The sequence below is a fragment of the Patiria miniata genome, unplaced genomic scaffold (genome assembly GCF_015706575.1).
Source record: "Patiria miniata isolate m_02_andy unplaced genomic scaffold, ASM1570657v1 HiC_scaffold_12, whole genome shotgun sequence".
Classification (NCBI taxonomy): domain Eukaryota; kingdom Metazoa; phylum Echinodermata; class Asteroidea; order Valvatida; family Asterinidae; genus Patiria; species Patiria miniata.
Window position 1 is genome coordinate 6,014,708 of NW_024037050.1, and position 26,854 is coordinate 6,041,561.

The following is a 26,854-nucleotide window of genomic DNA, read 5'->3' on the forward strand; positions in this document are numbered from 1 at the left end:
AAGGTAATACATGTATACAACATTTGCTCTTGCTGTATTTTTTTTCAGAAATAGATGGATTTGGGAATGAGTATTTTATAGCAAATATTGTTACACTGACCTGTTCAAAGTTTTGTGTTCATAGATGCTGGAAAAACCGAGAAAAAAATGCTGTTTTTGTAATCTGGTTCCCTGACTCTACTTGAGATGAAACGGAGCAATATATAGACCTCGGGGAATTGTCAGGTCAGGGAACCAGACTAGCTAGCTTGTACCCGTTCAGTGATGTGTAACCGATTGCAAACAAAATGTGGACTAAACTAAATTTGGTGAATTGGGGCAGTATTTGGAAAAAAAGTCAGTTTTTTTTTATTTTTTTCATTGATGGTCTGCTGACCATTATTGGAAATGGATACCAAAAAATCCCCTTTTCTTGAAAATGACAGCACACCAGGTGCCATGATTTCACAGGATTCTTGAGACTGTCATTCACTTACAGTCAACTTAGATTTTTCATAATAATTTGGTAGTGTTGTTTTTTTATGTTTAAGGGTGGTTCATTAGCTTTCCATTGATGACGGCCGATGATTGCTTGTACCCCTGCACTATGAGCACCTGATTTCAACACATTTGGTAATTAACCAGCTTTGGCCAAGTTGGGCTGATCCTGAGTAGTGAGATCATGCTGGCTATACAATGCACTGTCACTAACCAACTTCACAAAAGAAATGTTTGAACCTATGTTTTGAAATCAATGATGCTCAGTCATCCGTGACTTGCAGGGGGTGACATATGAGGTATCAATGGAAAGCTGATAAACCACACTTTAAAATGCAACCAAACTGACACAGTGTTCAAATTCATAGTGTGTAAAGACTAATCCATTGATTTTGGATCCGAGATGTATTTTTTTCAATCAAATGTTTCTGATGGTGGAGCTCCCTGCTATGTCAGATTCAAACCGGCCATCTGACCTTGGCAGGCTTAGTGGTCAAGACGTTGAGGCATCTGCACTAGTAGGGAGGAGGTCACGGTATCAAGTCCCACCAAGGCAAAAAAAAAATAATTCTGACAAACTCTTGGACAATCCTAAGTAAACAGTTCTAATGAAATGACGTTGTAATAAAAAAAATTAAATACCAAGATTTACATGCATAAACACACATCAAAAGTTCAGAAAGAAAACACATTCTGTGGAAGAATAATTCGAGAGGGAAAGACATGTCTGAATATTGGTGTGCTTGGCCTTTGCAACTATGTGCAGTGAAAACAAACACAGGTGATGATGTTGGTCATGCAATAAAAACAAATCACAAAAGTGAAAAATAAGGGAGGACAGCTAAGCTGGTATAGCACTGCTATTGTCATCCATAGGTCTAGGGTTCGAATCCTGCAGTTGTCAAAAGTTTCATTTGCTATCAAGAGATGAGAAGAAGAGTTATTTCCTTACAAAGAAAATGTACCAATGTAGATATTAGAATGCTCATAATATTTTTTTCTTTACAAACGCCCAAACACAAAATTAGCAAAATCAAAATTATGCTAAAGAAATCCATGTGCCCAATGATTAAAGGGAATGTACATCATTGGCTTTTGCTGTAGTTTTCAGAAATGAACTATTTGAGGGGTAAGTATAATAGATCAAATATTGTTCAACTGACATTTTTGAAGTTTTGTGTTCGAAAATGCTGGAAAAACCAAGAAAAACAAAAATGCTCAAGTAGTCTGGTTACCTGACTCCAGTAAAGATAAAATGGATCAATTTATAGATGCCGGAAAATTGTAAGGTAAGGGAACCAGTCTAGCTGGCCTGCACCCGTTCATGAATGTGTAACCAATAGCAAACAACTTTTGACTGAAAGAAATTGTAAATTTGGAGCAGTAGTTGAAAAATAGTTCGGTTTTTCCAACGGTGGTCGGCCGACCACCGTTGGAAATGTATACAAAAATACCATTTTCTTGAAAACGACTTCACACCAGGTGCCATAATTTTACAGGATGCTTTAGACTGTCATTTACCAACATCCTAGTAAGGTATTTCGTAAAAACTTGGTAGTTTTGTTTTTCGATGTTTGCAAATGTTGTATATTCCCTTTAATTGTACGGCTCTTTGTAAATTGGCCTCCAAGGAAGTGATGCCTGAACAACATCTTGGAAACCTGGAAAAAAAAAAAATCTGAAGTGCAGTTATGAACACTGCACGGCCATTAACCAAACACATCATTTCCTAGAGATTAGCAACGGCCAGACAAAGCAGAGTGTAACATTGGTGTGAATTATTTGGCTGCCACGATGAAAGACATCTAATGAAGTGCCGTTAACGCTCGAGTTCCCTCGGCATTCTTTGGGTAAATCTAGCGTGGCGGATACTTAAAGGCAAAGGGGAGGTATTTAATGCGCTTCCTGTTAATAAAATATCAATTTGGCTTGGAGAGTCGCGTGTTACGTCCCCGGTCGCTCTAGCCCTTTAAAAAAAAAAAAAAAAATCAATTCATGTACATGCCTGTTTAATGATGATACTACGCCTTTGAAATTATCCGAGTGTCAGGAAGATTAGAAAACCGATAATTAAACGGGCCCAGTGGACGTTAAATGTTGGAGCCAGACGACAATCGTTCCTATCAATGGATCTGGGAATATTGCCATTATGGTTGCAAACAAAGACCTTGTCGGTGTGCATTGCAAAAAGATTTGATTATCCCGTGTATTACTAAATATTTTCTCTCTTTTTTTTTTTTTTTTTTTTTTTTTTTAGTGAGAAGCCGAAAATTGCCTTTCATAATGTTGGAGGAAGGCTTAGCTCGGCAATTACAGGGAATCGGTTATGGCTGTTTTCATGGCTTTGTGGTTTTAAATTGAGTGGCAATTTATGGCCAATTGTTCACGCATCACTTCCTCCTAAATGAAAGCCTGTCGGAGCGCATCACACATGGGGGGGAGGGCAATCTAATGCCTGAAAGGTTTCAACAGCAGAGCGCTGACTATTGTGTGCCATGAAAAGTTATCTGGCCTCTTTAAGGATTTAAAAGTGTCTTTTTTGGGGTTGGAATATTGCAAGCGTAACAACCCCTTATTAAGGCCAAAGATTGTCAGCGGGCATCAAAGGGATTTACCGCGTTTTAAAAGGTGCCGCATTAGGCTTCAGATGCAAATGGTCAAGGTTGTTTCCTTTCCAAAAGGGGAACAATTCGAGTTTGTGTTTTGATTGAAAAATTTGGCGCGCTCACAAACGGAAAGTGCAACCTTGGGTGTGAGATTAGGGAAAGCAATTGTGATAAAAAAATACCCCCCCCCCCCAAAAAAAAGAGGTCATTTGGAGGACGCAATTTAGAATGGAGAACCTGATCCCCCATCCGGAGAGAGTCTGTCCATACGTTCCTACCACATAATGGGTCGGAATCAACTTCCTGTCTTTATTTTTCAGATGAATAATTTCAAAGAGAGAGTTTCAAATTTTGAGAGTTGTAAAGGAAACAGTAGTAAAGTCCAACTTGAGAAATATATAGGAACAAGAATACCCTCCTTCCCCTAAAAGTATCGTCTTAGTATCACCCGTTGTCGAACGGAGCCGTTACCGACGTCATATATAGCAGCAATGCATTTTTTTTTTAGATTCAATGATGCCCGAACAATTTTTATGAAAAATATATACGCACTTTTGCAATGTTTAAGGTCACACTAATGGCTTCAAATGTTCTACTACATTGAGAGAAATACAAGTCAAAACAGAAAAACAATCAAACAACGAAAGTAAAAAAGTAATAAACGTAATGCCATAAACGGAAACCAGAAACAAATTTGTACAGAACAAAGTCACCATGCACCGTCTACGAATGTTCACCCACTGGGTACAAACCAATAAAGCACTAAGGCTCTAGTGAATTCACAATGACACCACTACACATCATGCTCATGCTTAGAACAAAATACAACCACTTTATTCTAACCTTTTAAGCCCCCAAAATTTTTATAAAACACACAACGCGCTTCACCAATGACACCAAACAATACGACCACCAAACATCTTGGCCAACCTGACTGGATGGCGATCGCGCTCTGCTCTTCTGACGGCGCCGAAGATGCCGTTTGCTCTGAATTGACATTCTCTACATCTGAGGCCAAGCCTTCCTCTTCAGAGACCTCCGTGGCTTCCTCTGGATGATTCCCTTGAGGCTCCACCGCATCTTTGCCGTTGCTAGAGTCCCTCTCTCCTTCCGTCCCCTCGCCCTCTGTCCCCTCGCCGGACGCTTTTAATTCCTCGGAAGTCTTCCCTCTTAAGCTCTTCTTGGCGACGGTCTGATAAATGGCTTCGGGATGCTCGCCCATTTCGCGGCTCGGGGATGGCGTTGGGCCGCCCTTGTCCGAGCCACCCTCGGGGCTGTCTGGGAGAATAGCCTCTTCCGCCGGGCCTCTTAAGGAGGTTGTATCAATCTCGGCATTCAAGGTCAGTTTGTCGCTTGAAGCCTCTTGCAGGCTCGGGTTAAGTGCATCTGTTTGTGGGCCGTGAATGGGTCATCAATTAAAGAAAGTAACTATATCGGAGCTAATGCTGCCGCACTGGCATGTACGCCGACACAAAGCAAACTCACAAAACTCTCAGCTTATCCGAAAAAGAAAGACCAGTGTTTACAATGTACATCTAGACTGGAAAAGTAAACTGGCCCGAACTAAATTGAAAACTCACTGTTTTATCCGTCAAAACTGTCAAGGTTTCTCCATATGTGTCATGTTTACAGATGTGTTAACTGCATGTGCATGTGCATCTGTTCATGTCAATGCTGACTTCAACAATACCAGCAAGTTTCCAGCAAATTTTAATAAATTTGCATATTTATGGTGTTATCGGACAGCTGGGGGTCAGCACTATCAGCAAAGGTTGACAAAATATGAGCTGCCCTTGCGAATATTCAGCTAAGATAATTACTATTTCCTTGGGGAAAAAAAATGCCATAAACCTTTTTGGAGTTGATGTTGTGTATTAAACTGTCAGGGTCAAGTTCCAGAATTCACGCACGCTTTCGTGCTAAGCTAAGATTTTTCATGGATTTCAGTGTTTTTATTTTACTGTTGGGAGAATACCCACAAGACTGTTTGTGTTATTAGTCTTTGCGATGATTATTGTAATCAAAGAAAATATGGTGTTACGTATTGGACATAAAGGGGACCTTTTTCAGGACTTACCATTAAAAAAATCTTTACAACAAATATAATCAGATTCAAAAACAAAAACAACCATAGTAGCAAAGTAGGCATGTACCACTTGGTGCTGAAACAAGTTACATTGAGGTGAATGCAAAACTTGGCTAAGTTTAACCACTTTGTACTTGGATTATTTTTGCCGAAAATGTTGATATTCGCAAAAGGCAAAATTTTTCAGCCAACTTCTGATATACAGCCAAACGGTTGTATGACATTTCTTGCCGAAGCCTCCACAGACTTCACGGACTTTGCGTGTGTGTGCAAAAGGCATGAGGGATAAGCGTGTTTAGACATCACCCAGAGGCGAGTCGAGGCAATTTTTATGTCTTAACCCGTCAGCCGTGCCTGTGTATAAAAACAGCCAGTGCGTGTTATCACAGCCTCTGGCGCGAACTGCTTAATATCAAGAACTTTCCCTTTATTCAAAAACTCAGCTCATTGAGTAGCTGCTCCTTATGTCAAATTTTAGGGGTTTTATTTCAGATTTTTTTTTTTTGTATTTGAATTTTCTACCAGTCACATTGTGAATTTATAATGATCAGGGTTCGACCTTAACCCTTTTTTTTTTCACTAACCAGCCGGGCTACTGAAACGGAGTCTTATCTAGCCCACGGGAATTTTCACTAGCCCGCATGTTTTTCTTTTATAGGATGTCTCATAAACAACAATGTGCAATATAGGATATTCGGTACATGTAAAACGTATATCCTAAGGCAATCTTATCAGTGTTTCTAACAAACAGATCTAATTTAACCCTAAACAGTTGATAAAATTACACACAAACTGATACGGGTTTGCTTTCTGAATTTCATAAGATATTTTTTTCTTGTCCTTTCATCTTTGCCATAGCCCAATTGTGACTCGCCAACCGGGCTAATAAAGGAATAGTTTGCCTAGCCCGCCGCTCTTTTGACTAGCATTTAGCTAGCGGGCTACAGCTAAAGTCGAACCCTGATAAGTCCATTTGACCAAATTTGTAATCCTTTTCCAAGAAACGCCACTCCTTCAGAACATTCAAGAGAAATTCAACAAAAGCAAAATATTACACGTACATGGGCAGTCTCAATAAATGTACAATACAAATGTACATGTATGAAAGGCAAAGTGGGTAAAAAAGGAGTGTTTGTAAAAAAAAAATCTGAATTAAATTAAGGATTATATATTCAATAAAAGGTATGCCTGAGTGGCTACGATTGTGTGCTGGGAACTGATGCGCGTAGGCTTTTAGCTTGTCTGCCGACGCTAGTATTAAAAAAAAAAAAAATCATGCTTTCTTTGCTAGTTTCCCATGCATATTTAATACAATCACGCTTTTTGCAAAGTGAGAACAAAATGGCCTTGGCAGTAATACATCCCATTTTATCAGTCCTGGATTTCATGGCCACAGCCCGACAGGAGAGGGCGCTGTTTCTAAACAACGTATAGGTTGCAGACCAGTAAATAAACTGCCATAGAGTACCGGAGTGTGCCCCGTATTGTGGTTCACCCGCATAGCTTTAGTGTGCGTGAAGACATCAGCGTCTGAACCAGCACGTGAATCTTACGTCAGACTTTGGTACTCTATAGACCCCAGTGATAAAAACCCACTTCCTAAAATCAGGAAAAATACTCACAACTCTCCAAGGTGTAAGGTGTTTGACACACACATCAAATTATAGCTTATTTTGTCATATTTCATTTTTTCTTCAAGTTTTTTGGGGGTGGGGGTGGGTTAACCAAGACTTTTGGAAGAAAATTCTGTCCAAAGATGATCACCCCTTAATAGTAGTTCTGAAGAAAATTGCCATGTTGAAAAATGATGCCTAAACTCTGTTGTAAAATAGAGTAATTTTAGGGCCCAATTTCATCAAATTTCACAGAAATACGAGCTCGCAGTCCTGTTCACAGCTTCTACCCTTCTGTTTGTAAAACCCTAAAGTTCAGGGCCCACATAGCAGAGCATAGCATAAAGCATCTAATAGCAGAGAATTTGAGGGCATGCATATCATGATTTGGCCGGCGCAGGCAATTTTGGGCCTATTGTACTGCCCTGCAACCATAAGGGCTGTAAAAATCTGATAAGCTCATTGACCATTGGGCACTGTACACACATTTAAGATAATGTTAACATTTAAGAATTTCTTTAAAGTCGATAAATTCTAAAAAAAAATATTATCTCCACTCACATACCAGCCTACAAGTTTGTCAAAAAATTATTTATTTGTATAATTATATAAATTATTTTTTGGGAGCATTTTAAAAGGGTTCACTGTGCCCTTCAAAATGAAATTTGAAAATCTTACCACAATAGAATTTCTCTGGAACTTTGTAGCGGGTGTACATAAACTCATGATTTATGAACCGAAATGTTTAGAGCTTGATGAAATTTTACATACTTAGTAAAATGTTTGCTCTAGCAAGGCACTGGAGGCAAAGTGCACCACGTTAGGGCCTGCGCTATGTTAGGGTACATCAACAATATATTAAGTAATTTTTATTTCAACAAAATTTAACGTAAAAAATATGTAAGTCACAGCTTAATTTTTACTATTTAAGAAAAGTACACTTCTTATAAAAAAGGTAAATATTGCAGTTAAATAAGGATAGATTTGTTTAAAATTCCATTGTTATGAGAGTGGTCATATGGCAGACAGTGACTTCACTTCTAACAGCCAATGGGCAGTCCTGATATTTATTATAGAGAACAGTGACTGGTGTTGATCTGACACCTGGGCACAACATGGCTTTGATTGGCAAGGACCCTATACATGTGGACACAATACTATTGTATCCGGCACCAGTTTCTATAGAATCCATGTTGTGCCCAGAAATTAATACAAAACTTTTCAACAATATATTTTTTTTTAAATATCAGACAGTGTTCTACAACATTTGCAAATTGATATTTGGGTTGGCTCAAAGAAAAACCAATACAAAATCTTGACAAAATGTGCAGGAAATTAAATCAGGGAAAAAAGGTTTTTCTGACAAAATAATTTCAGGCAGATTATCTCATACAGCATTAGGAAACATAAAGAGAAACAAATCAGTCTGGCTTAATCAGCTGCCATTTAGGTAATATTTACAAACAGTAAAGCTGAGTTTATTATTAATAGTCTAGACTTCAATCTTTTCTTACCATCCCATATCGAACCCCCCCCCCCCCCCCCCCCCGAAAAAGAAAAAAAAAAGTCCTTTTCTGCATCACATGGTGAAAAATATAAACAGCACACAAAATAAACTGGAAGTTACCATTCCATGTTTGTGAAAAAAAAATCTGATGCTAGTCCAAACGTTTCCCTTCAGTTAATTGTAACTCTTGCGGCTCTCAAAGTAGTTTACACGTGATCCCATTGCTGTAAAAGTGCCCTAACTGCTTAATAACTTCAATGGCAAATAAAGGGTTTTTGTTTTGTATTTTGGCCTGACAGTGCTCGCAAGCTTCTCAACTCACCTGCTTGTAGACCCACCACCATCTTAGTCAACCTCTGCTCTTCCTTCAGCCTAGTCCTTGTCTGAAAGCCTCGGTAGCAGGCTTGGAGTTTGACGGCCGACTGTTGCTGTCTTTCCGCTAGCTCCTCTAGTTCTTTTTTCTTTTGTAAGTGCCTCCGCAAATTTTTCTGAATGGCGACGGCTGCAGCCAACCTCTTCAATTTGACCCTTTCATATTTCTGCCTGGTCACCCAGCCTCGAATCCCTACATAAAAAGTTGTGAAAAAAAAAACCACACACAACTGTAAGCAATTGACCTATCGCCGTTTGCGAGTTAGCCACGCCCCCTAAGCAACACTATGGAATTTTTGTACACTAAGTTTTGTTTGTCTCAGATTTTGCGTGTTCCGTGTCCATTTGTTTATCATGTAATCGGACAAAACTTCACAAGCTGCGTTGACGCGATTCTAACGTGATTTTACCGCGATAGGTCAATTCAGCATTGATTGAATTCCCATCATATGAATGATGCAGTATACACTGCTTTCATTAGATTCAAACAAGCCTGCCGACCCTGGTGATATCCGTGGTAAGATCCTTCTGTACTAGTAAAGCAGGAGGTCATGAGTTCGAGTCCCACCTGAGTAACGATTGATTAGTGAAGTGGCTTGAGATTGATTTCTAATCTGACATGATTGATTTGTGATTTGACTCATGCTTCATTTGTGATCTCACTTTTATTGATTTGTGGTCCAAGTTGCGATTGAATTGTGGTTATCTTGACTACAACTCTTGTTGTGAACCAAGTCACAACCAATCCCCCTACCCACCACCAAACAATGGTTGCAAGTTCCAATGACACTCACATTTCTGCACAACGATGGCGCTTGACTGCCTCTTGCCCAGTAGTTTCTTGTAGCGTACCCTGGCCAGCCAGCCCTTGACGTAAGCTTGGACCCGATTGGCCAGCTTGTGATGCTTCTCCAACTGACAATCCAAGTCTTCTATGTGGTGATACTTCAGAAACACCTGGTAAAATCAATTGTTTTTTTTTTACAACTTTGAAAAATCTCTGCTAGGATCAACATGTTGGGCACATTAACTATTACGATTTGTACACTTCAGGTCATATGAATTAGTATGCAGTTTGCAGCAGCTTTTAATATGTAACTTTTTTCGTAAGATTTCATTTCCATTTATCCTTAGGCAGTGTTGTAGTTGAGTCACTCGAGTTGAGTCCGAGTCAGAGTCTTCAGTCACTTGGGTCTAGTCCGAGTCTAAGTCTCGAGTCACATGGTTCAAGTCCGAGTCCAAGTTACGAGTCACTTAATTCAAGTGCCAGTTCGAGTCACTTTGTATGCAACGGATATACTGTCGCTGAAAATAGAGAGTGGCACATTTAATAACCAACTGGAGCATGTACTGTATGGTTTGTACGTTTAAAGTAATAACGTTGCTTTAACGTTACTTTTAGAAAATAAACATTGGAATTATGTATTTCAAAAGGTAACTATTTAGTAAACAACAATATGTGACTCGCGAGTCAGAGTCATGATGGTTGAGTCAGAGTCTTTTACTGATGTGACTCAAGTCAAGTCCTGAGACGACCCTAATCCATGAACAACATCCGCAGGTGTCCTGAGCCAAGCTCTATCACTTTTCTCACTTGGGTTCCAAATTCAGAGCACCACTGTGAAACTGGAGAGAGACCGAGTAACATGAAGATGTTTGTTTTGGTCAGTACATCCATTTTTAAACTGTTTGTAATTTTTTTATATTTTGTTATTGAGAGATTCCTACCTTGGTGTTTCCCAAGACCCAGTCCGTCAGGCCGCAAGCCTTCAGTATGACCTCACAGTTCTCCGCCGTCCTCTCCACCTGATTGGTCAACTCAAACGCCAGCTGCTTGTACCTGGCCACGAACTCCTGGAAGAGTATCCGGTGGGAGAAGCCCTGCCGTCGGATGCGGGTGGTCTCCAGGACGCCGGTGTAGCGCAGCTGCGTCAGGACCTTCTCCTCGTCAAACTGGCCCGGTACCCGGTCGTTGTTGGGCTTGATGCAGCGGACAAAGTGGGGCTGGCTGGTGACCATCTTGAACAGGAGCTCTCTCAGGGAATACTGCACAACAACATTGAACATGACAACATGCAACGACTTTTAATGTTGGGCTTTTCCCTTTTTATCGATGTAGGTTTTTTTTTCTTTCATTTCAAATGTTCATTCGAGCTCTCACACAGCCATTCTCCATGCAGTGCTCACATTCAAATAACACCAGTGACAGAAAAATTCCAATATTAAAACTTTTACCCTCGTGAAACAAATATTCAATCGACAAGGCAAAAATGCACAAATGAAATAAACACAAGCATTTTTTTTTTTTAAGTTGACGTTCCCCACGCTATTTTCGCATTTCGTTAAAAAACAAGGTTCTTTTTCTGAACTGCTGTTTTTCTAGCAATACAAAAGCTATTTACTTTGGAATAGTTTGGCCCATGTTTAGTTACTGAAATTATTGCTTTACAATTTTGAATTATTAGCTGCCAGACAATAATTCCATTTGCTAGTTCCGGCCCCACAATCAACAAAGATGATGTGTTTGTTGCTAAAACAAAAACCTTTTGCCAGAAGTTTGTAGACGTCAGAAAAGGGGAAAAAGATGAGGGTGTTTGTGATTAGTAAAAAATAAAAAACCTCAAATTAGTTGAAGAGCATGGAGAATGTACTCCAACTTCAAACCATGGTTTGCTTCAACAACTACATACTTCCCACACCAAGTGGTCTCTAACTAAGATTACTTGGACAAGAGTCAATGAGTTCTGATCAAGCAATAAATGAATAAATTAATGAGCATCAAAAAAAGACGGATTGTCCATAGACAACAAGTTTAAGAAGCCGCAACAAGTTTAAGAATTCAAAGCTCTCCTGGTATGAATGTACTTACTCTGAAATACGACGCCACTGTCTGCCTATTCTTGGCCATATTCCCACTTGTGGCCTAGACAAAAAAAATCATAAAACTTTAAATTTAGTACTAAACATTGTTTTTACAGAGACTGCCCCAAATTGCCAAAAGGAATGGATCTTGAACCAGTTTACAACTTATGTGAACGGAGTTTCCACGTAGCAACCACATTAGAAGTTCAATAGAGCGTGTAAGTTTACCACAAAAACCTGCCAGATTTTATAAGAATACAGCACATCCCAGGACCATGTATTGGATCTACAACGTGTGTAAAGTCCTATTTTTTGCTTTTTTTTTTTGTCCTGATGACTGGGCCCATCCAATCAAGGGCAACATATGGGTATTTCGGGAAAAAAGAAAGCAGTACAATTTTCAACATTTTGAAAATATTGTGAATTGACGACTAATATAAAAATAAAAGTAAAAAACCTCAACTTCCGTTTTATCAATTACGCAGACAACAAGTGGGTAAATTCAAACAGGGGAGTCTGTGACTAGACTAGTCAGTGTTTGGTACCAAAGATGTTCACATGAAAAGTGAATGTGAACTGGCAAGACTTACACGCTCTATTGTGAGTATCCACATTTGCACTGTGCCACAGTGAGAGACAATTAATATGCAATAACCACTCTTTTTTTTTGTTAAAGGAAAAAAACAATACAATACAGACAACAACCATTTTTTTGTTAAAGGAAAAAACAAGTGAAACCTTTTGTTCGCACTCATTAAAAACAAATGTGCTTATTGGCCGTGTGTGTTTTTTTTTCTGATGAAGCTCAATGAATTAAACAAACTCAACAAAAATTCATCAAAATCAAAAGTGCAATGGAAACAGTTGCTTCACAAATTAGAACACAATTTAAAGCGTATGCTTCACTAGAAGCATCCCCAAGATAAAGCCCTCCAATTTATAAAAAGAACAACACAAGAAACTATAAAACGCATACTGTTTCAATGTACAAATGTTGGAGAAATACTATACAATTTAGAAATAGCATTGCTCGCAGAATTTGTTAGTAAATAGAATTGCAACTTATTTTAGAATAAGTTATTAGGGGATCCATCCATCCAGTGAGGAATAGCGGCATATGAATATTAAAAGACGAAGACATAGGCTGCATTGAAGTATTTGGCTACTACTTGCAACTATACACACGTCTATGGTAGCAGCTGAAGCCATTCCTCATAGACTTGTGTGCTAATGCCAGTCGTAGCAACCTAAATCAGACACAGCTACAGACATAAAAACAAAACACTCACTTAGGGCGGCCTCAGGTCGACCTGCGATTTGCTGACACCAAGATGGAAACATTGGCATCAAGCCAAAAAGAAATGCTCAGATCACAAAACTGAGAAATCATGTGATTATCATGGAACAAGTGGCATCTCGAAACAAAATTATCGCAACCATGCTCACGCCACCCACGACGCGACAATGATTCCTCTGCATAGACTTGATCATTTGACGTCTTTAAAATCGCGGTGCGCAAGTTGATAACAATCAAATGATTTTCCGCAACCACGTCTGTTCATTTGAGCATTTTTACCGCGCGCTGATTGGCTTAAACAAGGAAAATAATGATCCAGATGAGTACATGACATCGTAATTTCACACAGGTCAACTGTGATTCCCGCCTGTCGAGAACACGTTTCGTCGCAGTGCAGAAGTTGAAATTTTTCTACTCTTGCGACAGTTGAATGCCGATAGTCTTAATATTGTCGCAGTTACACTCAGCTGGCAAAAATATTGGCGACTGATATGTTCCCAACGGTCGTAACTCAGACACAGCGCGATCCTGAGAGGTCCGTCATCACCGACTGTTCTGTGTCATCTCAGGATCGACCTGAGGGCAGCCATACAGAGAGGCATTGAAAGGATGAAACAACAGACTGAGGGACAAACAGAATGAACAAAACAAAAGACAATAATGGTTACAGTTGAGACAGTGCAAGGTGCGTACCGTGCTCAAGCTATAAGAATTCTGCACAGTTGCTATTACCTTGGGCGTAGAATCATCAATTTGCTACAGCAGAGAAAACAAAAAATGATCAAAACTAGTCACGCAGAAATGAAGCACAGCAAGGAATGATTAACATTAGACAAGTATTAAGAACTTTCACTCACTATGGTATGCCAGCTACAAAGTCAAATTAAACCATGGCATAAAAATCAGTTTACACAGCTGTGACAGCACACGTCTTCTAGTTTAGGTAATAGACAATTAGAGATCAATTTAGAGCAAGTTCGGGGAAGGGCCATTAGTCGACTAGTGGTTGATTTGTGACAAAACGTACATTTCCGCACTAATAGCAACGTGCAAACGCCTGTAGTCAAACGACCGTCAAAACGTCATCACAAAACTCCTTGGTCCTGGCTCCCTGTTGTGGGTTATGACGCATGCGGCTATTGGTAACCAACGAAGCAACCAGGCTCTGGTTCCAAATAGTCAACTAGCATAGTCCAACCATTCTTCGTTCGAGTGGAGTTAGTCGAACCATGGTTAACTATGGTACAGTCCTTGCTCGAACTTGCTCTTAGCTGAGTACAAGAGGCAAAGACTAAACAAGAATCTCAAAACGGATTGACATTGCAAAGCCAAAGGCGAGTATTTACAGCACCTTTTAGGTTGAGTGAGGATGGATGATGATTTTTCTTTTTTTGGATTCGTAATCAAGTCTTTATGAGTCAATCATCTCGATACGAATGGAGTGACAAACCATTCAAATGAACTCTGACAACTCATTCCTTTTGTCATGTTCATCGAGTGCCGTGGCCTCGTGGTCTGGAACATTGAATTCAAGGTCCTTGGGTAATTCTGCAGGTTGTGGGTTCGAGTCCAGCCTGGGTTGTGGTGCGTGTGCCCTTGGGCAAAGCACTTTGTCACTCATTGCTTCTCTCCACCCAGGAGTAAATGGGTACCTGTGAGGGTAGAGATGGTTATTGTGGTTGATTTTAGCTGCTTGGCGCCGAAATGGCAGCATCGAGCTGTATACTCCCCAGGGAGCTGAGATGGTATTTGGAACATTTCAATGGCCCAATGAGCAGGGTACTAATGATGTAGAGATTTGAGCACCAACACTGGTGAATAAGTGTGCTTTATAAATATGCATTATTACTATGAATAGTGACTTGACATGTGGTTCGACTTGTGATTGACTTAAATCTCTATTGTAACTTCTTTTTTTTAATTTGGATTAAAACAAATGAACACCCACTTTTTGGCTACTTGGTTATGAATTTGTAAACATTCTACGAAAAAATAAGATAATTACAAAAAAATGTTTCACAAAAATGACCAAGATCACTACTGTGTTTCACACTGAGAAGCTGAACTGAGAAATAAGGGTAGAGTCAAGAATTGTGCTATATAAGTTAAATTCGACACAGTACATGGATGTTTCAATTAATAGAAAATTCGGGAAAAAGGGCATGGGTATTTGGCAAACAAAATAGGCTCGCAGGGGAAACTTGAATGGACATTTCAATCATGTTTTCTCTGCTTTTGGAATGACAGGTCACACTGTGCACAAATTATGAAAGGAAAGCATTAATAAAAAAACTACAAAAGCAGTTAACAATGACATGGCAGGAGTATTAGCTGAGAGTATTAAGGTCAGAAACACGGCAAAAAGCAATGGGGAAGAAAGCTTTGTAGTGAAATTAGTGTCCTTTTTTTTGGGATCCTACCTCCATGACAGGACCTGCAAATGTTATATCCTACAGAAGGGAGAAATTGTGAACATTTTTCAAATTACTTTAAAAAAATGAATTTTTTTTAAAATTCTATCTCTTTCTTCTTCTTTTTTTGATAGTTTACAGAACTCACCGAAAAAAAAGAAGAAAATCAAGAAATTTAAAAAGATATATTTTTTTTCCAGAAATGTTAATAAATGTTATTAATTCCATGAAATAAGCCAGAGTTTTATTGAAGTTGCCCTCCTTGTCCTTTTTTTTCTTCAAGTTTGAAGTTGCCCTCCTTGTCCTTTTTTTTCTTCAAGTTTTACCCCCATTTTTTTTTCAATTTCTATTTTTTTCTAGCGATAGAAAAGTTATTCACATCTGAATGAAACATAGGATGAAAAACAATTGCCCATGTGTTGTTATGGTGACTGGACAATTTTAAAATTATTTGCAACCATAATTCAGTTTGTGCATAAGAGGTGCAAAGGCAGCCCAACATCAAAGCCTTTTTCAGACTATTGTCCAAAATAGTAAAAATAACTTATCAAATAAAACATACAAATTGAAATAGTGGGGAGAAAAAAATTGAATTTATTGAAGACCATAAGGAGAGCAAACTTCATCAAATTTTGTTTGAAGAACCATTGTTAGTGATGCATTCATCTAGGAAAGCATTTGCATGTCCATGTACCACATTTGTTTACATCATCTGGTTGGTTACCATGGCAACCCGCATCCTCATCACTACGTCCCCTCTTACCTCCCTGATGATCTGTGCGTACGACTTGGCCCGAATCAGTTGCTTTTCCTTCATCTGGAGTGCCTTGCGTTGGACCGGGCCTAGCGTGGACGCCAGGTTTCCTGAAAAGTAGGAGCAACAATATACTGATGTACATCTGTGTGGTATATTGCGACAACTGTTGGGGGCGCTGTGCAAGAGGTGGTTTTGCAGATCAATTGTCTATATGCACGAACACGAGTTGGTGCTTTATTGTGATCACTTTAGAAAGCCCCAGTTGGAGGAACACACTGCATACATGTACTGGCTCGTGTGGATATGGCGCGAAGTCCACTTGACTCATTATATTCTAAAAAATGTACAACCCCGTAGCGTCTTCGCGTAAGCATCAGGCATCCTCACAAATTGTCGCGTCAGTGCAACACGGTCGTAACTGCATTCTGCAACAAAGTCGTGTCTCGCGTGAATACACTCCGTGCAACAAGGTCGTATCTTGGCGTCCATTGACTTTGTGTATACATCCGGGTTATTTTAAATGAGATACACAGACATTCTGAAACTCGCGTTTCACGTACGGCTCATTTTAGGAGATACAACCTTGTTGCACGGACATGATGAAATGCATTTGAATATTTCTCCCAGTGGTCTCCCCCAACTCTTCCTTTTCAACTGCTGACGGGGTACTTGTGCACGGAGTCCATATCATGAATAACTGTGCGCATAATTATGATCAAGCACTGGAAACTTTCCTGCCAAACAGCAAGCTCATCAGTGGTCAAGTGGTAAGATGTCTGCACTAGTAAGCAGGAGGTTGTGGGTTCAAGTCCTGCCCGAGTAAGCTTGTGAGTTTTTATTCTCGCAAAGTCACAGACAGCGCTGAGTATTGACCAATCCAGGGCGTGCTTTCAATTCAATCACGAAGGCCCCCTTCAATGGCGACAAAGCATTGTGCTAGCTATGGTCCAGATATTGTCACGGGACATATATGCTTTGTACAGTAGCGTGCACAATGGTTTCTCAATTGAACGGGGCCTAGTGTATGTATCATCCGTGTACCCGTCTTTGAGGTATCAAGGTTTGACCTTGTAGCGACACACACGCGCACAATCGTACCACACAACCAGTTGAATCATTGTGTGTGTGGTACGTGTTCCACAGCCGGCCCAAAAATGTGGAAACCAAGGCTATGGCGGGGTTTTTCTCTTGCTTGAAATAAATCCTATAAACCCTCAAAATCTGATTTGTCTACAGATTGACTATGACATTACATAGCTGAAGTGTAAAATCCAATATCCCCAACGCAACATTCCTTCATTCAAAATAGTGATTCACTAATTCAATACCTGTCTTGTTGAGTTGCTGCTCAAAGAGAAGTCTAGTCAGTGGCATCTTGGAGGAGCGTAGGAGGTAGACAATGTCCATGACCAGGGTGTCACGATTCTTGGCAAGGAAACCATCGGCACAGTACATCACCTGTAGACAAGACCAAAACAACGTGCTTGTTTCACAGAGGTTGTGCCCGTTCCCTTAACGAAACTGCTGGACAGGTTACTTTTGTGGCTCAGCTTTAGGATTTTCTCATGTGTTGTCACTAGTTACGGTTTGGGTGACTTTGTGTCTCGCGGTGCTTCATGTGGAGTCAATATAGGTTCACTAATTGCTCTATCCGTGCCCTTCAACTGACGTTTTTCTCCTTGCCTATTTTCAGTTTGTATATTTTATTTGCACAGAAAAGGCTAGGTTTTTTTATTTTGGACGCTTTCATCCCTCAAAAAAAAACACCAGCATTTATTTTAGGTTGTTTTTTTGTGGCCATAACACAAAAAAGATACGCCTGAATTATTGTCGGGCCACAAATAATACAAAGTTTGAACAGTAAATATTCCATACCAAAAATTGGATGAATTTTTGTATGCAATGTCATTCAAATGTTAAAAACATCTGAAAATCTGATGGTTGAATATCTGTTTCCTTGCCATAAGTTCATATCAGTCCCCAAACAGTGTCAGCAATTCACCTTGCCAGCATAGTGCTGGATACCGAAGTCCAAGCCCCCAGCATGAGGTGACCGCCAGTAGTAAGCTCCGTTGATGTTCTGGTTGAACTTTTCTACAAAAAAAAAAAAAACATAAGAAAAACCAACAGATAAATAATGTTGACTTCCTATTTGAAAGGCAATGACAGCAGTTATTTTTATTTTTAGGGGTGTGGGGAGTGGGGGGGGGGGTGAAATTGCCTGTTTAAAAATCCTACTTGATTGAGGTGATATTCCAATATTGTAATTTTGAATTTTGCACACTGAAACGATAGGATTTTACCCAAATTTTCTCATCATTTTTGTTTTGAATCCTCCACAATCTTCCACTTATCTTTTAAGGCTCCTCAGTCAAGCTGATTTTCACTAAGCGCCTAAACTTGCTAAGCGTTATTTTCTGCTTTAAGCAGCTACATGAAGCGTTATTTTCTGCTTTAAGCAGCTACATGAAGTTGGACTCTGTCCTCAAAACTCATTTGGGGTAAAACACTGAAGGGCTGTCGTTGCATACCCACCTACGAGAGTTTGGTCGGTAGCCTGGGGGAACCAGCTCTCCTCGTCCAGTAGATGCAGCATACCCAGAGGCCTTTGCAGGAAGAGGTCCAACAACGGCTGGTTGTCTTGGTAACTGATCAGCGCGACGTCTATCCCCTCCGTGCTATACTCCTCCTGGGGGGAGCACAAAGTCAAGATGTTTTACCCTCAAAGGTTTTTTAAAGCTAACACAGGGAACGTTTTCATGGATAAGAAATTTAAAGTGCAAGTAAGGGAATAAATGTGTCCTCTGTTGATTTTAAATAAGTCCGTTAAAGACCAGCTGGGGGAATGGATGCTGATAATAGTCTGAGCCGAAGGCGAGGCACGTTATTGGGGATCAGTCCCCCAGCCGGACTTATTTAATACCGGCCAAGCACAAATTTATTCCCATTCATAAATACCTTTTCGGTCAAATAGTCAAAACAAGTTTAAAAAAAATATAATGTTGTTCAACAATTTTACTTCATGTTTTTTTAAATACCCCTCTACTGGTATGTGCCTCTCGCCAGTAGTCATAAACAACTCCTTATATGGATATTGGTGCGCGCGTGGCGCCTACTGAGTGATGTGGCGCAGGGCGCAGCTGTGCCGATGTAGTGTGAATTTAGGACTCTATGAAATACTGACTCATTGGTAGTATTGCGCATGCCTAAGTGAGGATTGTTAACGTTCAACCAATAAAGGGTAAAAGGGACCAGATTTCATGGGAGTCCAAATTTCATGTGACACCAGAAAAGTGTTTAAGACCAGCCAGCCATGTCTTTATCAACCGTTTAAAACCCACCACATGACGGGCTCTCGACCAATAGGAATGGGCAAACTGTCTCAGGTATTTATGAATGAATATTAGAAATATGAATGAATTATTTTAATTACATGCAGGTTAAATGAGATGCATAAATGATGAAACTATTTCTCTATGATTCAAGTAATGATTAGTTGTCACAGAATAGTTACGAATTTGACAACTGTTAAATCACCAATATAGATATTGCTAATCAATTTCAGTTTGTGGTTTTCAATTATCAGAATTTCAATTATTAGTGGTTGTCGAATCACCTGTCATCATTCAAATATAAACTCTCACATTTCTCGGCTTTTAGTATCAGGAAATTTGGATAATCAATAACAGATTATTGATTGCCAATTCATTAATCAATCAACCAATCACCTGCTCCATTGCGAATATGTGCTGGTTGAAATAGAACTGGATCTGCTCATTGGCGATGTTAATGCAAAGTTGCTCAAAGGAATTGGCCGTAAAGTTCTCAAAGCCGAAGATGTCCAGAATGGATATGGCTCGCTGGCCGTTCTCCCTGGGTTGGGGTAGTGTTAAAATGAAACAAATAGAACATGCCATGCAAACCACATGTACCAAGTCTTAGTCAGTTAGTGTTAAATATGAGGTTAATCAAGTGTGGTTATGAATGTATCTGATAAGTTAAAGGGAATAAACAACATTAGCAAATATCGAAAAATAAAACTACCGAATTTTTACGAAAAACCTTACTAGGATGTTGGTAAATGACAGTTTAAAGCATCCTGTAAAATTATGGCACCTGGTGTGAAGTCATCTTCAAGAAAATGGTATTTTTGTAAAAAATTTGGTCGGCCCAAATCCTAACTATTTTTTAACTACTGCTCTAAACTAACCATTTTTTCCAGTCCAAATTTTGTTTGCTTTTGGTTACATGTTCATGAATGGGTGCAGGCCAGCTAGACTGGTTTCCTTACCTTACAATTTTCCGGCATCTGTAAATTGATCCATTTTATATTTAGTGGAGTCAGGGAACCAGACTACTTGAACATTTTTGTTTTTCTTGGTTTTTCCAGCATTTTCGAACACAAAACTTCGAACATGTCAGTGTAACGATATTTGATCTATCATACTAACCCCTCAAATAGTTATTTCTAAAAATCACAGCAAAAGCCAAAGATGTATATTCCCTTTAATAACTAGGACTGATTGTTTCCTAGGTTTTCATTCATTGGTTATAAAGATTACATGGGAAGATGAACATTAGTTTGTAAAGATGACTGAGTAAAAAGGGAATCCAAATGGAACGTTTGACACTGTTAATAATGATCATTACTTCCTCCTTCCTTTCCTTTTTTCATTTGAAATCCACGAAAGCCCAAGGCCAAAAACACCAGTCAAAATTGATAACAAACATGTGGAAAAACGAACATGCAGTAAATGAGAATGACGATTATGCATTAGTGTGAAACTCAACAAGATCTACGCGGTGGTGTTGTGGAGACCTTTTCAAGTATCTTCAAACCGACCCCTATTAGCAGGCTTGAAAAAGAGTCCAACACAAGTCAAATTCACCAGTCAGCATGCCTTCAGTCACAGTCACAGAGACTTGATTGCAAACCAGCCAATTAGACAGCAAGGCAGTCAAGCTACATGTGATGGATCACAAGTTCAGTCACTAGTAAATCACAAGCCAATTTATAAGTCCTGTCACAAGTACTAGAAGATTAACAATGACAGAGGAATTTGTCACTTTGGTTGAATAGCCAGTAGTTAAACTAAAGCCCCAGTCACACGTTTACAGTATGGAGCAAGGAATATCCACAGTGTAACGAGAATCAATCGATGAACCATCGAGATTCGTGGAGAAATCAACTTTTATCCTATGGTTTCTCTATGAATACACCACGGTTTGTTAAAAATATGGACAGATTGGTGAAGAATGTCGGTGGTATTACCAAATAAAGCATGGATATTTATAGTACAACCTTAGCAGAACCCTAGCACATCTGGGCCTATCCATTGGACATTCGCAGCGAATTCATAGAGATTTCTACCACGAATGAGCTACGAATCTCCTAGAATATGTACGAACAGCCACAAATAACACTACGAATCAGTAGAGTTGCCCTACAGATGTCCCACAGTTGCACTACGGATTAATTTTCACGACAATTCACCACGGAAGTTTTGAACAGTTTAAAACCGTAGCCCCTCCACGAATACCCAAGGAAGATGACGGATACCCACGTATGTACTAAGGATGAATACGGTATTCCCAAGGTTTATCGCAAATTTAGTTCAAACCGTGGAGTTCCGTAGCTCCAAACCGTGAATGTGTGACTGGGGCTTAAGGACTGAATGACTCACGATTGACCATTGTGATGGACTTGTGATCCATCACTAATACCTCGACTACACCAACCCCCACATTATCCTTTCAAACTTCTCAATACATCTACCACATTTGGATGGTAAACTCCTGTTTTCTGGACTCACCCTGGCTGTTCGATGGGCTTGAGCAGCGTGTTGATCTTGTTCACGATCCAATTGAAGAGGCGTCCATACAGGGCCTTGGACAAGGCATCCCTGATATCCTCAGCCTGGTCCTTGGTGTTCTGACAGACGATGGTCTCATCGCAAGCGACCACGCTGCTTGTGGTGATGGCTTCTGACAAGTCGTCCTGCTCAATGCCTAGCAGTTCACTACCTACGATATTAGCAATCAGAATTCAAGGTTCAGGCCAGTTTATACTCAGCATGCAAGTAAGGGTGGCGTCATAGTAATTGGTGGGACAGTAAGGGGCGGTTCAGTACACATTTTGCTTTATATTGCCCGACTCCCAATACAATTTCTCTAATAAATTTATACTATGTTTACTTGTTATCTTGCACTGGTTTCAAAATAATAAGAAGTGAGTTTGAAATTTGATTTCACAGAGCAAATCATCAAAAGTTGAGATTAGATGTCGCGGGTTCCAATCCCTCCCCTGTCAATTTAATTGTTTTGAAAGTGAGCCTTGTCAGAATGGGGTTTTTTAATGGAATTCTTAAATGGCACCTGAGTGTTCAATATACTGTTACCCTCCGTCTTTTGTTGCATTTTGTATATGTGTTTTAAGGACTTTTTGGTTTTTACGATACCAATCGGTGCCTTTTTCTTAGCAATTTTTTTTTTTTTTTTTTTTTTTTAAACTTATCATGTTTATTTCTAACAGATAAATTGAAATTTCAAGAAGGGGAAGTTTTCAGGCTTTCATTAATGACTGGCAGGTTTAAATGGACCATTTCCCATTTGTTAAAGTTAAAAAAAAATTATATGATGAGTTTCAAATCATATGTCCCTACTTCCTCAAATTTCCCCTCCTACCCATATGGATGCCAAAATGCGAGCACCCAGCCAAGTTAAAAAGCTTACAGTACAGGCTTCTTATTATGATTGCTGGAATGGTATATTCCTTTTGCAACTTTGTTTTGTTCTTACTCTTCTGGACTTCGGCTGAGTTAGTGATGACGCTCTTGTTGACGCTGTGAGACTGTTCAGCCTCCTCAAAGCCGATCTCGCCAAGATGAATGATGCCGGCAAGGATGCTGTAGACTGAACCAATCTCCTGAGCAAACCAAAGACAGAAATCATCATCTTCATCAATGGTTATCTCCAATAAGTGTTTCTCTTCACGTTTTAGAATCAAGTATAGTTCTATCCACGGGTCACGATTGTGTTTGATGTCAGGAACCAGTTCCAGATTAATGGATTGGGTACCCGTAACCAACTTTACAAATTACTTACAATACGTATCTTCTCAGACAATAATAATAATAATAATAATACTAACAGGATTTATAAAGTGCCATTCCATCTAGATCATGGCGCCAAAGCAAGGTTTTAATGCCATTTGCGGGGAATTTTCAAAATGAAAACCAGGCTACATTGAAAATCGAAAGAGATTTCACATTTATGCATTCTAACGTGCAACAGATGACGCCCGCGAATGTTGCAGTTTACACCGTAAACCTATGAAGCCCTTCAGACAACTTCCAGGATTTGTATTTTGCGGTTGGGTTTCTTTTACGGGTGCCCGAGTACCCATGTTTTACTTCAACAGGGTAGCCGGTTCCCGTTCTACCCGTAATGCACACCACTAATGACACAGCCACATGGGATCAGTATTATAGGATGAAACAGTCACATTATGAGGATGCCATACCACGTCGGTAAATCCTATGGTCTCAAGGCAGTTGTGGATATCCTCAAACCTCTTCCGCAGCTCAGGGAGCCGATCGGGATCCGTGGAGGAAGGATCACCCAAGTGAAGATATCTGTCAAAGAAGGATCAAAGATAACCAAGCAAAATAATCAAAGGTTTACCAGGGAGAGAGTATCCTGGGTTGCTTTAGATTGAAATGCCTAACCCCCTTCAGATCTCAAACCCTGGTGGATTGTGAAGAATCTCGGAGGGTGTAGGGTTAGTAAATCATTCTGGTTAGCCAGGGGCAAGTCACGCGCTAGTCTACAATTGTTGGACCAGTCTCTTTGACTATTCAAGACCAGCCAACAGCGGCTAGTCGTGCCACGATTTAAAGCTAGTTATCACTAGCAATTTTTTCATAGCTTAGTGCAAAGGGGACCAACTATCAAAATGGCAGAAAAATGAACTGTATATGAGTGGTAAATTTCATTTTCATGGCATAATTTGTCCATGTTAGTTTACGAGTCTGTCACTTTTGTCACCATTGTACAATAGCAATGGTGATTATGAAAGGTGTCCTAAACTACACAATCACTATTACTTGTATTCTAAACAGAAACACCAAGTGTTGAAAAGTTCTTTAGTTGATGTGCGACCGCCATATTCTCACAGTTGTTGACACGACAATAGTTCGACTAGAGTTGTTCGTACTTCAACTTCAGTGCGCATGCGCTATGTACGTCACGAACCAACCACTAGTTAACCATTGGTCCTTCATCTAAGGGCAAGTTCGCGCAAGAACTATTGTTGACCATTGGTTAACAATAGTTTGACTAAAGTTAGCCCGAACTCTGTCAAGTCGACGGTGGTTGACTACTGGGGCTGGTTGCATCCCTGGTATCCACTAGCCGCGCGCATTCACAACGTACAGCAGGGAGCCAGGATCCAGAAGTTTTACGATGACATTTTGACCAGTGTTTGACTAGAGACGTTTGCACGTTGCTATCAGTGCGCAGGCGTAGGGTACGTCACAAATCACCCACTAGTCGACTGTTGGTCCTTGCCTGAACTTGGACTAACTTGCCCCAGAATGCATATTAAAGCCGCCCTCAATCAAACACTGGTCTGTGTTTCAGCTGTATTCCCTATGCAGAGTCAACGAAGGGTTCAAGATCATTTAAAACCGTTATTTAGCAAGTAGGGTTGTGGCGTGTTTATCACACAACAGTCGGGACGCGATTATGGCACACTGAACATACCTGTATGTTTTGTTGAGCTGAAGATGGTAGTTACAACTTTGGTTGCTCTCAGCTAGACCGGCTAAGATGTAATAGAAGATGTGGAAGTTCTGCTCCTCTCTACAAGCAAGAAGAAAGAGAGAAGATATATAACTATCACACTGGCCTCTCTAAGGCTTCAAAAAACTAAAATTAAAAAATTGCAATGATTACAGTAATAGGATTCTGTAATCTAATTTACAATTATATCACAGCAATTTGATTTTGTTTCTGTCATGCTAAACTCACAATGCCTGTGTAGGACCCTGGATTTCTATTGTATGATCCTTGATTTTCCTGGAATGCCAAACTAACTTCGCCTTCTGTAGGACCCAGGATTTCTGTATAAAACCCTGGATTTTTCCAGCGTGCCAAACTCTTTGCACCTGTTGTAGGACCCTGGATTTGTGTTTTAGGACCAAGGATTTTCCTGGTATGCCAACTCCTTTTGCCAACCCTGGATTTCTTTTGTAGGACCCTGGCTTTTTCCCGGCAAGCTCAACTCACTTTGCCTATTGCTGGGCCCTGGATTTCCTTTTGTAATAGCCTGGATTCTCAGGCATGCCTACTCACTTTGCCTGTTGTAGGACCCTGAATTTGTGTTTTAGGACCAAGGATTTTCCTGGTATGCCAACTCCTTTTGCCAACTGTTGGGGTCCTGGATTTCTTTTGTAGGACCCTGGGTTTTTCCCAGTTAGCCCAACTCACTTTGCCTATTGCTGGGCCCTGGATTTCCTTTTATAAGAGCCTGGATTCCCAGGTATGCCAACTCACTTTGCCTGTTGTATGACCCTGGATTTCTCCAGCAGATACTGGGAGATGACAGCCCCCATCACCTGGCCCGTGCTGGTGAACTTCAGCTCCAGAAACTTGCCAAAGCGACTGGAGTTGTCGTTGATGACAGTCTGGGCGTTACCGAAGGCCTCAAGTAAGGGGTTGACCTGCAAAACACGCTGCTCCAATGATCGGTTTATGGCCTGTAAAAAAATTGTGCACAGTAAAGGAAAATCAAGCATGCTCCTGTTAAATTGTGTTAAGAGTAAATAATATACAAATATTGAGTGGCTCAGAGTGGAGTGGGAGGAATATTATCGCAAGGTAAAATCTGGACAATTTAAAGCCACTCAATATTTGTTTTATATAACTGACATATAGATCCTTGTTATTTGATATATTTGACCTTTTATTTCAATACAAAATTGGTGGAAAATGTATTTCTCTCTTCCAAACCACCCCTTCACGAAAATGTTTGAACCCAACTCTGCAGCATACATTTGCACACAAATACCACGTCACGGAACAAGAATGATCGTAACTGTTCAATAGTATTTCCCATTCCCCATGGGCGAATGGGACTTTTTGTGCCCTGGCGTGAATGGGAGTAATAGCAAATGTCATGTGATGTGAGTTCCATCAATCAAATGACAAGGATCTGTATGTCGGTTATATAATAGCAAATAACCTACTACTTTGGTAGCAGAGGTATCATTAGTTACACAACATCTGTACTGATCACCTCATCCTTGACAAAGTGGTTCTTCATTGAACAAGATCTGATATGAGTCCCTTGTGGATACTTTCAGATTAGGTCATGTATAGCATACGCCTCTATTGTACTGCTCACTTGTGCTTTTTGTGTACAGGGGTATAGGGCCAGCAACTCTTGTGTTTGTCTTTGTTTTTTTTACAATTTATTCTGAGCAGTAATGAAGCATTTGACTGGACCATCAGAGTTAACACTTTTGTGGAGCATGCTGTCTTTCACATTTGCATTTTACATTAAAACAAAATAAACTGCCTGAGTATTAACGGTTAACAGACGCCGAAAAAGGGAAACTACTTTATATGATTGTGAAGCTACATATTTGGTACAGAATTTGAAGTATTTTTGGGGTAATTTATCACACTTTTGGAGGAAAGAAGTCATTGCTCATGACTATGGACATGGCTTTGCTCTCTTCACATTTATTGAAACAAGTCATTGAAAAAAATCAATAATACCTTGTACCCTAAATCAAAAGTATTAACATTAATTTTAAAAAATGCAACCCCAACCCCCAAAAAGCTTTCCAAAAGAGTGTAGAC

General features: G+C 39.9%; 1 protein-coding gene across 7 annotated transcripts in view; it reads right to left on the minus strand.

Moving 5' to 3' along the window:
• The window catches only part of LOC119746307 (myosin-IIIb-like), a 67,742-nt gene that overhangs the window by 11,993 nt on the left and 28,895 nt on the right, over positions 1-26,854 (minus strand). Inside the window, exons 15-31 of one of the 7 annotated variants that reach the window (XM_038223198.1) lie at positions 25,544-25,746; positions 24,752-24,850; positions 23,511-23,622; positions 22,787-22,913; positions 21,802-22,012; positions 19,717-19,861; positions 18,524-18,677; positions 17,991-18,082; positions 17,317-17,446; positions 15,995-16,095; positions 15,241-15,270; positions 13,553-13,576; positions 11,531-11,584; positions 10,390-10,707; positions 9,456-9,618; positions 8,612-8,854; positions 4,014-4,469 (exon numbers count right to left, since the gene is read on the minus strand). In XM_038223198.1, coding sequence (XP_038079126.1) covers positions 4,014-4,469; positions 8,612-8,854; positions 9,456-9,618; positions 10,390-10,707; positions 11,531-11,584; positions 13,553-13,576; positions 15,241-15,270; positions 15,995-16,095; positions 17,317-17,446; positions 17,991-18,082; positions 18,524-18,677; positions 19,717-19,861; positions 21,802-22,012; positions 22,787-22,913; positions 23,511-23,622; positions 24,752-24,850; positions 25,544-25,746 — 2,662 coding nt within the window. Of the gene's footprint in view, positions 1-4,013; positions 4,470-8,611; positions 8,855-9,455; positions 9,619-10,389; positions 10,708-11,530; positions 11,585-13,513; positions 13,577-15,240; positions 15,271-15,994; positions 16,096-17,316; positions 17,447-17,990; positions 18,083-18,523; positions 18,678-19,716; positions 19,862-21,801; positions 22,013-22,786; positions 22,914-23,510; positions 23,623-24,751; positions 24,851-25,543; positions 25,747-26,854 lie in introns of all 7 variants that reach the window. The other 6 variants (XM_038223179.1, XM_038223211.1, XM_038223190.1 and 3 more) reach the window with 6 other exon arrangements.